Below are 15,185 nucleotides of genomic sequence, written 5' to 3' on the forward strand. Positions count from 1 at the left end.
CTAACGGAGAACAGCTCACAGCGTCTCAACCTGTTCAGCAACCCCATGAATTTTGTGTGGAGATCACCAGAGCCTCAGACACAGACAACGATTTTACTAATACTTCTGAGCCAATGATTTACTCAACAAGAACCCACGATTTCTGGCTGGGAAGATGACAAATTACTCTGAATATAACCTGGCATGTCTCAGAGTCTAAGAAAAACTAGCATCACACAGTTTAAAAGAAACATCTGGGATAATACAACCAATGCTGAGGATTAACAGGCCGGGCACCTGTGGGATGGTGCCCGGCTTGTTAATCCTCAGCACACGTGTGGGACGAAGAGCCCACGTGTAAAAGATGCACAGAGACAAAACAGGGAGCGCGGGCCCCAGGCTGAGTGCGTGAGCACAGGGCCAAGCGGGACGCTCGCTCCACGCCTGGCCTCGGGCCCGCCCAGCACTGGGCTAACAGCACCGCATCACACACTCCCCAGGAATACACCCGGAGCCTGGGCCCAGAGCGAGCACCCCGACGAGAAGTTCTACTTGGAAGAGACCTAATTCAAACTGTCATCTCAAAGGGGGCCTGGAGGCAGCCCGGACACGTGGCCACGGGGCTCAGAGGCTGGTTCCAGACTCACTGGGTGTGCAGAGGTGCTCCGGCCTGGGGCAGCGGCGTGCAGCCGTCTGGGGACAAAGGGAGGCGTGTATCTCCAGGCTGGAGAGCTGAGGCTGAGGAGGTGGGCCCGGGCAGGAGACTCAGGACCAGGACATGGCACCACCCTCCTCCAGGGAAATGGACGCAGAGGACAGACAGGATGCTGTGTCACACGGAGCAGCATGCAACTCAGCGCACCGTCTCCGGGGCAACACCTTCTCTGCCACGAGCGTGCATCACCAACTGTTCACCTCGGGGGCTGCAGACACTGGAGGGAACTGGTTGTCCCCAGGCCAGGACTGGCAGTGGGGGTGGCGGTGGGGGAGGCGGAGGGGAGCTCACCGGGCGGGGGAGCTGGGCTGCCTGCGGCACGCTGCCTCCCCCAAACACAGCCCCACCCTGGGCCAGTGTCCACACAGACGCAACTTCCAGGCTGGAGCACTGACACAGAGCCCTGCAGTCCCGAGAGTGAACTGTCAACAAGACACCAGGTTCTGGCCTGTGAGCCCAAAACAACCTGCAGGAACTCCCGCCCTCACATTACGAGCTGTCAGAAGCCTGGTCATCAAGGGATGAAAGGACCAACACCCTGCCAGCTGGGGGCATTTAGGAGAAAGCCCTTCACAGATTGCAACTGCCCAAGAGGGCAGGCCCCCACCAACCCGCCCTAGCCTCAGTGCTGGTGGCCCAGTCCTGGGGGCGGCCTCTTCCACAGGGGCTCCGGACCTGGAGAGAAACGCTCAACAGCGTGACTGGTTCTGCCAGAGGACACGCTGGGCTGCTCACGGACGGCCCGCTTCACTGGCTAGGCGCGGGGAGCAGAGGGGCTTCGGGCCTAACAGGCCCGGTGCCATCCCTTGGACAACATGGGCAGCGGGGGCCAAGCGCAAGGAGACAGGACCCGACACGACCGCCCTAACCCCTCAGACAGCCCCGGGTGGGCGTGCACGCCGCCCACCACAAGCTTCTGTACCCCGTCCGCCTGCCTGCCTCGGTTTCCTGAGAAAGCCAGCCCGCCAGAGCGAAGGGACAGGGTGCAGACAGATGCCCTCTCCAGCTCGGAGGTGCAGACACAGCCCTGCTCTTCCGGGAGCCCCCCACACGAGCACAGGCTGGGGAGCCCTGCTCCCGCCTGGATGCCGACACTGCCACCCCGGCTTCACACGGGTCTCCTGTTCGCACCTCCCTCCCTTTCCCACAGGAGCCAACAGCAGCGTCCATGAGGGGGACTCGTGACACGGGCAGAGCCACGAGCAGGGGACCCCGCAGGGGACGGGGCGGACGGCCTCAGTCTGGAGCTGGTTCTTAGTCGAGCCGCACACGCCTCGGCAACCTCCGCAGCATTCAGCAACACCCACGGGATGCTGGCGCCAGCAGCTCCCAAGACAGAACATTTTGGCACATTAACGTCCACCCTTTACTCCCCGCCGGTCTGCACAACACCTGAACTTAAGCAGAATGAACGGGCAGCAGACACACGATGTGGGGGGCGGGTCACAGTGGGCAGCAGGCTGGCCCTGCTGGGGGGCCTGGGCATCCTGGTCCAGCCTCTCACTCGGGGTGGGGAGCGGGGGGTGGGAGGGTTGGGAAGGGGGGCAGCCCCGCTGTCAACAGAGGCGTCACACCAGTGACATTGCCACTACCTGGTTGGCAACAAACCCTGGGCTCCGCCAGCAGGAGCCCGACGTGGCTTCTGTCGGCTGGTTTTCAAAGTGCACACAGCAGACACCCGCTCTTGGAAAGCCCTGTCCAGCCCCGCACACACCAAGCGGCCCTGGACACGCTACCCGTCACAACGTGGCATTGTTACAAAACACAGACCACAAGTTTGGAAGGTATGAATGAATGGAATTCCACCTTACCTAGAAACGCATGAATGATTAACAGACAAAAATTACACCTAAATGGGGAAAAAAATTGAAAGGAACCATCAGCATGAGAGAAAATGAAATGCACAAGATTAAACAGGAGGAAAGAGCCACAATTTCCCACGGTACCAAAGGGCTGCACAGTATCAACCCTACGACGGGAAACCTCACACGCAGACCTGCACCTGTAATGCCCAAACAGCCCCTCTTCCGTACTGCCCTCTGCTCGTGGCAGACTGACCTGAGAGTCCTCTGAAGAGGAGCACCGCAGGAACAGCGCCGTCCCCTCACGGCCCCAGAGGACCAGACCGGACCCTGCGGCGAGGCTGACAGGGGCCCCGCACACCACGAGCCCCGGTCCCTCTCGCCCGCCCCCGACCAGCAAAACACACCCAAGCCCTCATGGTTAGTGCTAGCCATCCCCTCCTTCTGTGGTCACCAGGTGAGGCTGCTCTTCTAGAAGGCCCAGACATGAGACAGGACAGGAGGCCTGGCCATGGAGAGAAGAGGCGGACGACGACGACGGGAGACGACAGGACAGGAGGAGTGAGCAGCCTCAGTGCCGTGCGGGACGGGCGGCAGGCGGGCCCTGGAGTCGGAGGCAGCCGCTGGAGCCGTCTGCCTCTGGCCTGGAATCCCACTGTGAACGTGTGCCTCAGCCCCTGAGGGCTGCAGAGCAGCCAGGCACATACACCTGGGCGCAGGCAGGGCACGGCTCCTCACCTGACGGCGAAGGGCAAGGCACTTGGGGCCCTGGTGTGCACGGTTCCACCATGAAAGGGACAGGCTGGCTTAGAGAAGATGAACGTGTCCGAGTCCGTGCCCAGAGCAGTACCTGCATGGTACGCTGAGGTGGTCAACGCACTCACACCCTTCCCCAGAAGGAAGCACCACTGTGAGCGTGCATCCGTAGACACAGCTGGTGCCACGGAACACTCAGACCCGGTTACCCATGGCCAGCCTCAGGCCCGAGCTGGGGAGACAGACAACCACGTCTCCTTAGAACCCACAGCGCCGAGCACAGCTAGTCTTCTGACGGCTGTGACACCCTTAGTCCTAAGGGGCAGGTGAGCCATAGCTTTCCTATGAGCACGCAAGAGAGCTCTCAGTGCAGCTTCAGAGCAGCAGCAACACAGCTCTGTGTTTAAAATACGCGCCAAGGGGCAAGCTCCTTGATGTAAGCTCATCTGAGACGGCAGGTGAAACCTAACTACATGTAAATCACTGGGACTGCCACTCATCCCCATCAGGTGCTTCTTTGTTGGTTTTTGCAAAGCTTCCTGGTTTATTTCAAATTATCTAAGCTATTGAGACGTATCTCCTCACTAGTCTCAGTACAGTTACAACTGTAAAGTTATGCCTGCTGCTCCTCTATTCTAGTCATCAAGACAAACCAAACCCTATCTCTGTACTTTTTCCAAAAACAAACACAAAACAAAAAAGTTTATTCACGCTGCCAACTACACCATAAAGATAAAGAACATAAAGCTGCTCTCCAGAATAAGTTTACATAAATAAGACACAGATTGAGAAAGAGCTGGAAAGCCATTTAACACTCAAATTGTTTATCAGGTATCCAAACAGCTCGTCATCCGAGTATATTTCTGGTACAATTTTAACTTTTTTAATTAGAGAATGACAGGCACATGTTCATAACAGCCCGGCTCAAAGCTAGGAATGTGTTTTAAAAGTTCAGCAGTACAGCAGACACAGGTGTGGGGATTCCCGACAACTCACCTTGGGGTTAATCTCGGCATCATCGTCGTCTTCCGCTTCCTCGTCTCCTTCTAGCTCCTGCATCAAAAGGAGAGACAACGCGCTGAGCAGACAGGACTCCTCTGATTCACAAGGAAACTGGCTACAATCACGATCACCCACACTCAACCAAATCCCTCCTTTGGCCACTTTTCTCACAGATGACCCTGAAGTAAACACACTGCTGACCAAGTGGATTGGTCTGATCGATGGTTATTTTGTAAGACGCACTTTCATCAGCCAACTGCAGGGTCCGACTCGACACTGCCACCCATCTGCGCATCGTAGCGAGCGCTCGCCAGGGCCGAGGGCCTCCAGGGCAGGTCCCCACAAGACAAGGGTATCGTGGCCAGTTAGACCCCACAGCCCCTGTCCACTCAGGAGACAGGGCCGAGGACGACCTCGGGGAACAGCGTCTCACGTGAGCCAGCTCTTACCTCCTCTTCTCCTTCCTCACCTTCTTCAAACTGCAAGGGAAGGAAACAGGTTTTTACAAAGCACAGTGGCAGCCTGACCCAGACACAGCGCCTGCCCCGTGCCCACAGTGGCCCAGCCTCCGAGCAGAAGCCAGCTTCCTGCCGTGTCCTGCCATGTTCGTGGGACACCAGGTATCTGAAAACCGCCCCAAACAAAGACTATGGGTGGGGCTGGGGCCCAGGAGCCGGTCAGCGTGGGCTGCGCCGTGTCCAACCGGGAACCAGGCTGATCTAAGTCAACCAGCCGCATGGTTTATTACACACAGGACTCTCAGTGTCACCCTACATCTCAGACAAGGGGAAATCGTTCATCTGTACCTAGGAATGTAATAAAACCTGGTGTTTAAAGTACGCCAGGAGAAACTCCAACACTGTGGCTGAATGAACGTCTGGACCCAACCTCTCATGTGTCCAAGGACACTGCTGGTCAGGCTCCCGGCCGAGTCCCAGATATCAGGCTGCTCCCAGAAGCAAACAAAACTACATGAACCTCATTCCCGTTGGCTGCATCGACAAGGCACCCGCAGATGGAGCAGGCTTTCTCTCACGGTCTTTCTTCCTGGAGCCCCCCTCCCAAAGTCCTCATCAACAGCTCAAAGGCACTCGGCAGAGCGCAGCATGGGCCTGGTCTGCACATCCCCTTGGCCTGAGCAGCAGCAGGATGGGGACGTCGCGCGCTCCTTCCTAACCCATGTCCTGAGCAGCCTCTGACAGTGTGGGCGGCCCGTCCCACAGGAACCAGCCTTGCACACGCTCACATGCTGGTTTCCTGAGGCTCCACAGGCACCGCCTCACCCTGGACCGACCTCTGAGAGCTCTGTGCAGCCACCTCAAATTCTGGCAGAGCCAAGGCTCCGAGCACGTGGAAGCCCAAGCCCGAACGCCTGCGTGCACGCCACCCCGATATGACGCCCAGCCCCTGCGCTGCTCTGAGCAGGTCTGACACGGGGGCTCGCACGCCTGTCCCCACACCCTGCGCTTCCTCGATCAGGAGCCTGAAGAGTAGCTGGAGTGGTTACATCAGCCCCAGCGTACACGCGGGCACCTGCAGAGCTGGGGCTCCAGGCCTGCAGGCCGAGTGAGCCCCTGGACCACACCGTGAACCTGCGGTGTGGCCGATGGCATCACTAGTGAAAACAGACACAGACGTCACCAGGAGGAGCTGCCTGGCGTGTACTGTGAGTAAATAAACACACACGCGGCATCGTTAGGTGTTTACAGTGGTAGGTATGTGATCACGAGAAGGCCTGTGGACCCTCGTCTGGAGGGCGTTTCCAGTGTGCAGCCACTAGATCTTTCTTGGCCAGATTAGATAAATCCAATCCTCTGGCTCCTCAGCTGCCAACGGCCGTATCTCACATCGTCCAGTGTCATGCAGTGCCAGCCCTGCCACAGTGGACAGAGTGCAGGACGGTGCCCTCGCTGCAGAAGGTGCTACTGGACGGCATCGGATCAGAATCTGTACAACCTGCGTCTCCTAAGCTGATCCTTGAGCAATGACCCGGGCGCTTTCCTGACCCCTGGATACGCCATGCTGGGCGTGTCCGTGCTCCTGGGGCAGACTGCACCTAAGAAGCCCACTGGTCTCAGGCGATGCAGCCGCACACCCGAGCTGGCCCACGCTCGCCGCCCCGGGGCCTGCAGCACACAGGAGGGTGCTGAGCAGCGCAGGCCCGCCCAGCTTCCGCTGCTCGGCCAGGAGCCCCCACAGACCTCACCAGAGAGGACCCCTCCGAGTGCTCAACACGAGGGAGTAAACGGAAACTAAGCCGCTCCCAGCAACACTACAGGACGCACACCTCCCCTCCACACAGCAAGAAGGCTGGCGGCACCCGGGCCGTGGTCACGACGGACAATGGTCTCGGGTGACGGCTCAGGGACAGCTGGCCAGGCGGGCTCAGGGGCCCCGCTCCCAAGCTCTGCCTGTGAGAGGCCAAGTCCTCCAGGCCGAACGGAAGGGGCTGGCCCAGGGGGCCGTCCTCCTGTGGAGCGTGGGGTTCTCTCTCTGGAGTCAACACGCACATGCCAGCACGACTCGGCTCTGAGAGTCCCCACATGGCGCTGAGTGACAGTCCCCACGTCTGGAGGTCACCCCAGCCACACACCTCGCATGCAGCAGTGAGCTGTGGGTCTGGAGAGGACAGCCTGAAAGGCGTCACTGCACAGGCTGACTCGGGCACTGGGCCATGCCTTCTGCCCCAGGCTCCAGAGAGCACCGCCCCCCTGCAGGGCCCCCCAGGCCACCCGCCCCCAGACCACCTACGTTGTCATCATCCTCGATGGCCTCCCCCGTGAAGTAGAGCACGGCGCGTGGCACGATCCGCTCACGGAAGAAGTGTCCGATCTCAAAGTCGGAGGCTAACGTGAACTCGGAGTCTTCATCCTGGGTGGGGAAGCTCAGTGCTTACCTGTTTCCACGGGGTAAAGTCACATTCTCTCACCAGACCCCACCCCACTGCCTGGGACCTAGTTTAAAGGTGCCGGGCGCTGGCGCTGCCATACTGCAGGAGAGGCAGGTAAGTGCTGGGTGCAGGCTGAAGGACACGGCTGCCCCTGAAGCCCACCCACAGAGCACACCCCTGTCCCACACCGCGGTGCAATGGATACAGGTTCACCCCTGGTTTTTAGGGGAGCAGGAATGGGTTAAAAAGGAAGCAGCGAACTAGTCAGGAGATAGGCCTTAACAGCAGAATAGATTCTTAGTAACAATGCAAATCTTACCAGTGATTCTCCATCCCCTGATGCTAGAAAAAAGAAAACATCTGATTACACAGATAACCCACCTTTCTAAAGCCCCCTGGACGCTCGGCTGACAGATAAGCAGCATGGTATACCAGAAACTGCCAAAGCGGGATGCCCCCACCTGCTCTCCTCCCACCGCAGACTGAAGCTGCCCAGGGTCTCCCAGCCCCCAGGCCCAGCTGGAGAAGGCCACTTTCAGAAGAGAACTGGCAGAGGGTTAAAGTGTCGTGGGTGGAACGGTGCACGGGGAGCCAGACTGCGGGTCTCAGTGCATCTGTGCTTCGGGCGGCGCTTCACCTCGTGTAACTCCGTGTGATGAGTCAACAGAAAACAGGAAACTCTAAGTCCCTGGAAGTCCTCATGGCACTGAGGCGCTACACCTCAGCTAGGCTGGGGCTCTACTTCTGTTTGCTTGCAAAGGAGGAGGGAGGGGACAGTGCTGACCGCCCCTCCCGGGACGGCTCCGGGTGGGCGGGGTGCCAGCACTGACGCTGCCCTTGGCAGCGCCCCACACCCCGCACTGAAGCTGAGCCATGGAGCCTCCAGCGCCAAACGCCAGGACAGCCCAGCACAGAGCTGAGCGTGACAGAGGAGCGGGCCTGAACCCGTGCTCAGCAGGGCCCAGCGATGTGCACGCGGTGCGTGAGTCACCTCTGCTGGGCACGCACTGTCCCCCACCTCCCCGGCGCCCCACCGCTGTGAGGTCTGTCCCGGTGGGGTGTGAGCCCCACCCCCAGGGTGGCCCCCAGCCTCACATGCAAGCGAAATGCAGGTTCTGGGACTCTGGCCTTGGGGCAGCAGTCACAAGGGCTTGCTGCCCGACTGCTGGGCCGTCCTGCACTGAGACCACGGGGGCGCTGGACCAGCAGAGGGGGTTTCCTACATCCGAAAAGGCCTTTTACTGATCTTAGTTTTTCCCTCGACCACGCCACCATCCTTCCCCCACCGTCACCCTCTACTCATTTTCATAGAGTGGATCACTTAATATTGTTTCACAACAGTGACACACCCTAAAACTCAGCCACTTCAAATACACGACTTAGTGACCTCTGACACCTTCAGACTTGTGCAACCACAACACAAGGCAGGAGGGAAGGGGCGACAGGGGTGGGACGGTCAGAGGCGTCGCCGACTCAACGGCAGGAGGGAAGGGGCGACAGGGGTGGGGCGGTCGGAGGCGTCGCCGACTCAACGGCAGGAGGGAAGGGGCGACAGGGGTGGGGCGGTCAGAGGCGTCGCCGACGCGATGGGCCTGAGTCTGAGTGAGCGTGGGGAGATGGGGAAGGACAGGGAAGCCTGGCGTGCTACGGTCCACGGGGTTGAAAAGAGCTGGACACGACTGAGCAACGGAACCACCATATCAGAATAGTTTCTGAACCCCGCTAAACTGCCCCCAAATCCTCAAGTCCACTTAATGTCATCTTAATTGCTATTAATTATCTGGAAGTCCAACAAGCTCAGTGAATTTAGGATTCAAAGCCCCTCTTCTTCATGGTGAGTTCACACAGGAAACCTCCAGCATTCCCAAGTGAGGCTCTGAAAGGGATCTTTCCAAACAAGGAAATTTGAGACTCATGTTTACAGCTGATCTTATCCCCTAAACTGACACACCCTGGGACCTTTCAGGCTCAAGAACAAACCGAGACAACAGCCACAACAGTGAAAAACAAGGCCCCGGGTGGGGACAGGCAGCCTGCCCCTCGGCTTGGGGTCAGAGCCCAGTGACGCCACCGGGCGGCCTCTACAAACAGCCCGAAGGGCCGCCATCACCTGGAGCGGGGCTGCCGTTCCACACTGGCTCCTGTTCACAGAAAATAAAGTGTTCTCCCCTCACATCCGTACTCCAGCACGGCCGGCAGGCCTGGCTGTCGAATCCTCGGGAGGAGGAAGTCACGTGAAGACGGCGTGCGGCCGTGCTCTCGGCCCCCCGAGTCCCGTCTCGGGCTCAGAGCTGGGGGAGGACAGGCCCGCCGCCCGGCCCCGCCTCTGCCCTACGCCCACGTTTGTCACCCACCTAAGGCCCAAGCGCCGCTCCGCGCCCCAGTCTGAGGGGGGGTGGACGGTCTACAAGCTGTGCGCGTGTCAGAGCTCCCGTGGGCCCCGCCTGCCAGGACGGGTACCCATGGACCCCCCAGGACAGCCGCAGCTGCAGGGCAACTCATAGCACCGTCCTCGCCAGAGGACCGGGGGACACCCTGACGGTCACTGGCAATCCATTCACACCTGTACTGGAGCCACAACCCCGCCTGCTCACCTCTCAGTGGGCTGAAGAAGTTGAAAAAGGAATCGTTGGGGACTTGCTTGGTGATTGTTCTGACGGTGCCTCGGCCCTTATGTTTCTGCTTCTTCTTGATGGTTTTGACAGTCACGTTCTTTCCTTTCTTCCAGTCAATGGTGCACCTACAGGGGTAAGACCGTCACCACCGTGTGCCTGGCAAGCAGGCCCCAGCCCGGCGCTTCACCGGGAACCGGACGCCAGCACCTGCCAGTGGGCACTGGGCACGCCTCGAGGAGGCAGAGGCCGCAGGCGCAGGAGGCCGCACGGCGGCCCCGCAGACACTCTGCAGGGTCCCGCCAGGTCCTTCCCATGACCGCGCCTGGGCAGCAGCTTGTCACCGCTGCCCCTTTACAGACCCCACAGTGCACAGGAAGCCACCGCTCAGGCACAAGGTCTCAGCAACTAAGTGAGCGGGACTAGATGGGGAAAGCACACCGGCTGCTGCCAAGACCGATGGCTGGTGAAGGACATCTGGCTTCCGGGGTGCTGAGCGGGCCTCGGTGGGGCTGACCTCTGAGTCACCCTGGCCAACAGAGAGAGTGCGGAGAGGAAGGCTCCTCACTCGGTGGCCTGGGCCTGGGCAACAATCTTTCTAAAGCATTCTGGCCATCTGAGTCCAGCAGAATTTTAATCAAGCTCTGTATACTCACTCACACAGAGAAATGCATCAGGGTAAGTCCTTGGTTCAGTAAGTAACTGCTTCAATCAGGAATAAAATGATTTCCCAAACTGTCTCAAACCAACCAAGAGGACACGTTCTAAGCTGCTCTCCTCCGTGCTCCAAAGGCCACAGCACCGAGCGCTGGGTCCCGAGGCCACGCGTGCTCACGCGGCCCTGCACCGCCCAGCCACTCACTCAGCAGGGCCCTGCCAAGAAGACCGACTAGCTTCATGGTCTCTGCGTCCCTCTGGGAGACTGAGGATCCCAAGGCCCGCATTCAATTGGGGAAACTGGGCCACCACCCTACAGGCTGGCCCAGGGAACCGCAGGACACATTTCCCAGCGCCAGCCGTCATATCCCCAAAAGGAGAGACTCTTTCATTGACTTCCCTCTCTGTCTGCTGGGCTTTTAAACAGATAAAGGCTTCCTGCTTTATTCTTAACTTCCACCTTACTTGTGATGTTTTAAAACCATCTCGTGTGTTTCAGAAAAAGAAGCTTAATGGCATTTTCTTACCCGTCACAGTCAACAATCTCAGGGCCTTCAAAAGAAAACGGATCGGCCTTGTCTGGCTCTGACTTCATCTTGTACGTTTTTGTCAGGACTGGATTGGTAAAGTAGTCATTGGGTTCAAAGTGGAACTCTAATACAAAAGACTGGGAAAAAAAACTCAGGGTCAACACCACTTAACATCTACAGGTAACTGGGGACAGATTTTACCAACCACACAGTGCCTGCTGGAACCCCGCTCCCTAAGGCAGAATACCGAAGAGCTCAGGAGGCGTGCTCACATAACGAGCATGTCTTTACTGCAAAACCACCAGCCCAAAGGTAGAGCCCAGGCCAGGCCAGGGAAACCTCCGCCAGCCTGAGTGCACATGTGGGCACATGGGCCTGCTGCCCAGGACCCCAGCCCCATGGTCACAGCAGGCGGGGGTCTGGAGGGGGAGGTCAGCTGCAGCCCAGCCCCCACTCCGCCCCTCTCAGGCAGAGCAGTTCCTCCCAGCCCCACAGTGAAAGCGCAAGACTCCACGTGGGCAGAGAAGCCTTCTGGGACCCACCACAGACGCGCTCACCCTTCACTCACACAGCGCTCAACAGACAAGAGGGGGTACAAAGCAGTGGGAACAAATCAGATGGCAACAAAGAAGACATGTGTACCACAGGACAAAACAGACAAAAAATGAGATACCCCCTCTCTGGGTAAGAAGTCCCAGGAACACAGCACTGGCCTGCATTTTGGGAAACAAGGGCACTCGTGTGCTGCAAAGGGCAATTTGGCGATACCAAACGTTAACAAAATGAAACGCTCTGGGACTCCATAATCCGGTTTTGAGGAACGTGTTCTATTTGAGAAGGACACTGGCCAGAAGCAGCAGCGTGTGCAGGCCTTCCCCTCAGCCCTGCTTCCCCAGAGCTCAGTGAACCCACTCCGGGCCTGGACGGCCTCTGTCCATCGGCGCTGTCAGATTCCGGGAAGTCACTCAACTTCCCTGTGCTTCTGCTTCCTCGCCTGTGACACGGCATCACAAACCCCTCTCTCCATGGGTCACCCGAGGATTACTCTGCAGGAGCAGTCAGAAGGCAGCCGGGGTCACAGGCATTACCAGTTAAATGTTAGCTCCTCCCATTTTTATTCCAAGGGTACAACAATCAGCTGGGAAAGTAATTTAGGAAAACTAAGGGGAGGAGGTGGAGAAGGCAGTGGCACCCCACTCCAGTACTTTTGCCTGGAAAATCCCATGGATGGAGGAGCCTGGTAGGTTGCAGTCCATGGGGTCGCTGAGGGTTGGACACGACTGAGCGACTTCACTTTGACTTTTCGCTTTCATGCATTGGAGAAGGAAATGGCAACCCACTCCAGTGTTCTTGCCTGGAGAATCCCTGCTGTCTATGGGGTCACACAGAGTCGGACACGACTGAAGTGACTTAGCAGCAGCAAGGGGAGGAGGAAGAGAAGGGCCACAAAGGCCTGGGAGGCAGACACAGGCGGCCAGAGACCAGGCAGCAGGGAAGGGAGGCCGACAAGCACACACCACGGCTCTGGGAGACCACACCGCAGTCAGGGCAGTATCAAGGAAACAAACAGAGAACCGTCCTGTTCAGGCTTCAGAAGCGGGGAGCAGGGCTCTGACCTGCTCTTGACCTGCCCGGATTCCAGGCCTGCCCGCGAGCTCAGTGAGTCAGGTGGCACTCTAGATAAGAAAAGGAGTGGGTCCTGGAATCTCTTAAGCGCCCAGAGGCCTGGCCAGCCCCTCGGGGTCTAAGAAGTCTTATGACGCAAGAGGTGAAACAAACAGCCGGTAAGAAGCATGCACCGCGGTCATGCCCAACTCTGTGACCCGACACACTGGAGCCCGCCAGGCTCTTCTTGTCCATGAGATTCTCCAGGCAAGAATACCAGAGTGGGTTGCAATGCCCTCCTCCAGGGGATCTTCCTGACCCAGGGATCAAACCCGCATCTCCTGCAAGCACAAGCAAGTCAGGTGGCGCCCGAGATAAGGAAGGGACGGTTCCCGGAATCTTAGGCCCGGGAGGCCTGGCCAGCCCCTCACGTCTAATAGATTTTAGAGATGAAACAAACAGCATTTCGAAAGCTAAAGTGAAACCAGAGCTACGTTTCTGTGCACAAACTGATCACGGTATCGGTTCGTGGCCTGAGACTGTAAACAGGAAACCCCCAAACTCCCATCTGAAGATCTTCCATGGGGCAGACGCACCGCCCAGGACCCCTTCCCAGTCAGGACCCCAGCCTGCTGGAGTCTGGGTGTGGGCTGTGGGCCCAACCTGGTGATACACGCACGGTCACTTCTGTCTGTCGTTTCTATTCTTTTCTTTTAATGACCATTTATTAAATTAAGTCAAATAACCTTCTATAAAAAATTGAAATTGTGTGTAACAAGAGGTTTGTTTTGTTGTTGAATCCTTTGAACCTAAAACTGAAGTCAAACTTTTGGTACAAGACAGGAAGGCAGCTACAGGCAGTGAGAGCGTCAGTGGGACCCTCCCCAGGCCTCTCCTGACCTGTCCCCCGGAAACCCATCTCCACGATGGGCTCCAGCAGCATACGCTCTTCCGTCAGAACTGCTGAGGGTCGTGACCACAGGCGTGGACGGGCCACCCTGGGGACTGGGCTGGACTAACCAACAGCTCTGTTCCGCTGTCCTTCATCACCCCCTACTGCTGAATGGACAGAATTACTCACTTCTCTCTCTCCCCTGTCATCTCTCCAAGCCGAGGGTGTTACTTCCTTCCTTCACATTTTCCTCCTTCTCCTTCTTTCCTAGGCCTCTGTCTAGTTGAGAACGAGGTGGGGGTGTGGGTGGGAGGGAGACGCACGAGGGAGGGGCGTGTGTAACTCTGAGCCTCCCAGGTGGCACAGTGGTCAAGTCCACCTGCAGGAGCAGGAGCGCACGAGACCCGAGTTCAATCCCTGCAGTCAGGAAGGTGCCCTGAAGGAGCACCTGGCAAGGCACTCCAGCACCCACTGGGAAGCTGAGGAAGGCAGCAATCATCAAATCACACATATACCATGCATGCACACCCCACCACCCCAGGGGACAAGGGTTCAGTCGTCGCAGCGCACTCAGCTCACTGCCACAGGACGCCTCTAGGGGTGCGAGCCCCACCCGGGGGAAGAGTGTCACCTGGAAGAGAGCCACAGAGGAAGGCCCTGCGATGAGTGGGGTGTGGCGGGAAAGAGGGGGCTCCCTCGCTACCAGAAGGGCCCCCACCCCAGCTGCAGAGGGGTGTCAGAACATCTTTCCAGGGTGGAGCCAGCAGGGAAGGGACAGACACAGGTGTGCGGCCCCACAGGCCACATACTGGACAGGAAAGGGGACAAGCCCTGCGGTCCGCAGGCGCCGTGTCTCCAAGACCTGAAATGCAGAGCCGCAGGCAGGCGGGCAGCAGGTGGCGCTGCAGCTGCTGTGGCGCTGGCATGGGCCCCACCAGGCACTCTCAGAGGACCCAGCGCAGGCAGCCTCGTGCTGAGACTGCTGCAGAGAGCGGGGCTGGCAGGCTCACTCACTGGCACGCAGCCCACAGAAGCAAGAATTCTGGGAAGCACAGCTCAAGGAGCAAAGGAACGCCTCTCCATCGTACCCACCAGAGTCAGTCTCAAAACCGAGGGCGCCGGCCTCCCCCAGCCCTGAGGACCTCTGCTAAAGCACTGCATGTACCTGAGGATGCGCCCGCCGCCCCTGTAACCCGCTCTATGTACATCCTGTCCTCAGAACCCTGGGGGGCACCTGAGAGAAGGCTGACACCAGCCCACAGGACGCAGGAAACAAACCGGCTCAGAAAGCAGAGCACGGCACAGCGCGTCCCGGCCGACCGCTGCGCCTGCCACCGAGTCACCAGGCGGCCCACACGCTGCTGAGCCAGGCGGGAGACTGAGAGTGGGCGCGGCACTCGAGGCACCCAGCAGCGGGCGCGTTTCTCGCTGGCTCCCAGCCCATCACCCTCAGGGCCCTGACCCTCTGACACCAAGCAGCACTCACCATAGGCTGTCCAGGGTCCGAAAACTTCACTTTTATATCCTGCAGGTGTTTCAAGATTGGCTCATCGTACTCCTAATCACAAAGAGAAAAAAAAGGCCCTGGTGAGTGGCAGCAGACGACAGACCTGTTCCCACTGCGCCGCTGCTTCATCGCCCCCTAGACTCTGGGTCATTAGCCCTGCAGAAATTCTGTCCTTGTCACTCACCGCCAGCCCCGGGGTGGCCGCAGGGAGGGGCCGTGGGGCAGGAGCCGTGCCGGC

At 58.6% G+C, this 15,185-nt stretch overlaps 1 protein-coding gene across 4 annotated transcripts in view; it reads right to left on the reverse strand.

The window, feature by feature from the left end:
• Positions 1-15,185, reverse strand: part of NAP1L4 (nucleosome assembly protein 1 like 4) — a 58,144-nt gene that overhangs the window by 1,550 nt on the left and 41,409 nt on the right. For 2 of the 4 annotated variants that reach the window (XM_027532614.1, XM_027532613.1), the window contains exons 8-15: positions 14,927-14,998; positions 10,941-11,080; positions 9,739-9,884; positions 7,464-7,486; positions 7,006-7,125; positions 4,704-4,733; positions 4,249-4,305; positions 2,506-2,543 (exon numbers count right to left, since the gene is read on the reverse strand). In XM_027532614.1, coding sequence (XP_027388415.1) covers positions 2,538-2,543; positions 4,249-4,305; positions 4,704-4,733; positions 7,006-7,125; positions 7,464-7,486; positions 9,739-9,884; positions 10,941-11,080; positions 14,927-14,998 — 594 coding nt within the window. In that variant the 3' untranslated portion in view covers positions 2,506-2,537. The remainder of the gene's footprint in view (positions 1-2,505; positions 2,544-4,248; positions 4,306-4,703; positions 4,734-7,005; positions 7,126-7,463; positions 7,487-9,738; positions 9,885-10,940; positions 11,081-14,926; positions 14,999-15,185) is intronic. The other 2 variants (XM_027532612.1, XM_027532611.1) reach the window with 1 other exon arrangement.

Source organism: Bos indicus x Bos taurus, chromosome 29, assembly GCF_003369695.1.
Source record: "Bos indicus x Bos taurus breed Angus x Brahman F1 hybrid chromosome 29, Bos_hybrid_MaternalHap_v2.0, whole genome shotgun sequence".
Taxonomy (NCBI): Eukaryota; Metazoa; Chordata; class Mammalia; order Artiodactyla; family Bovidae; genus Bos; species Bos indicus x Bos taurus.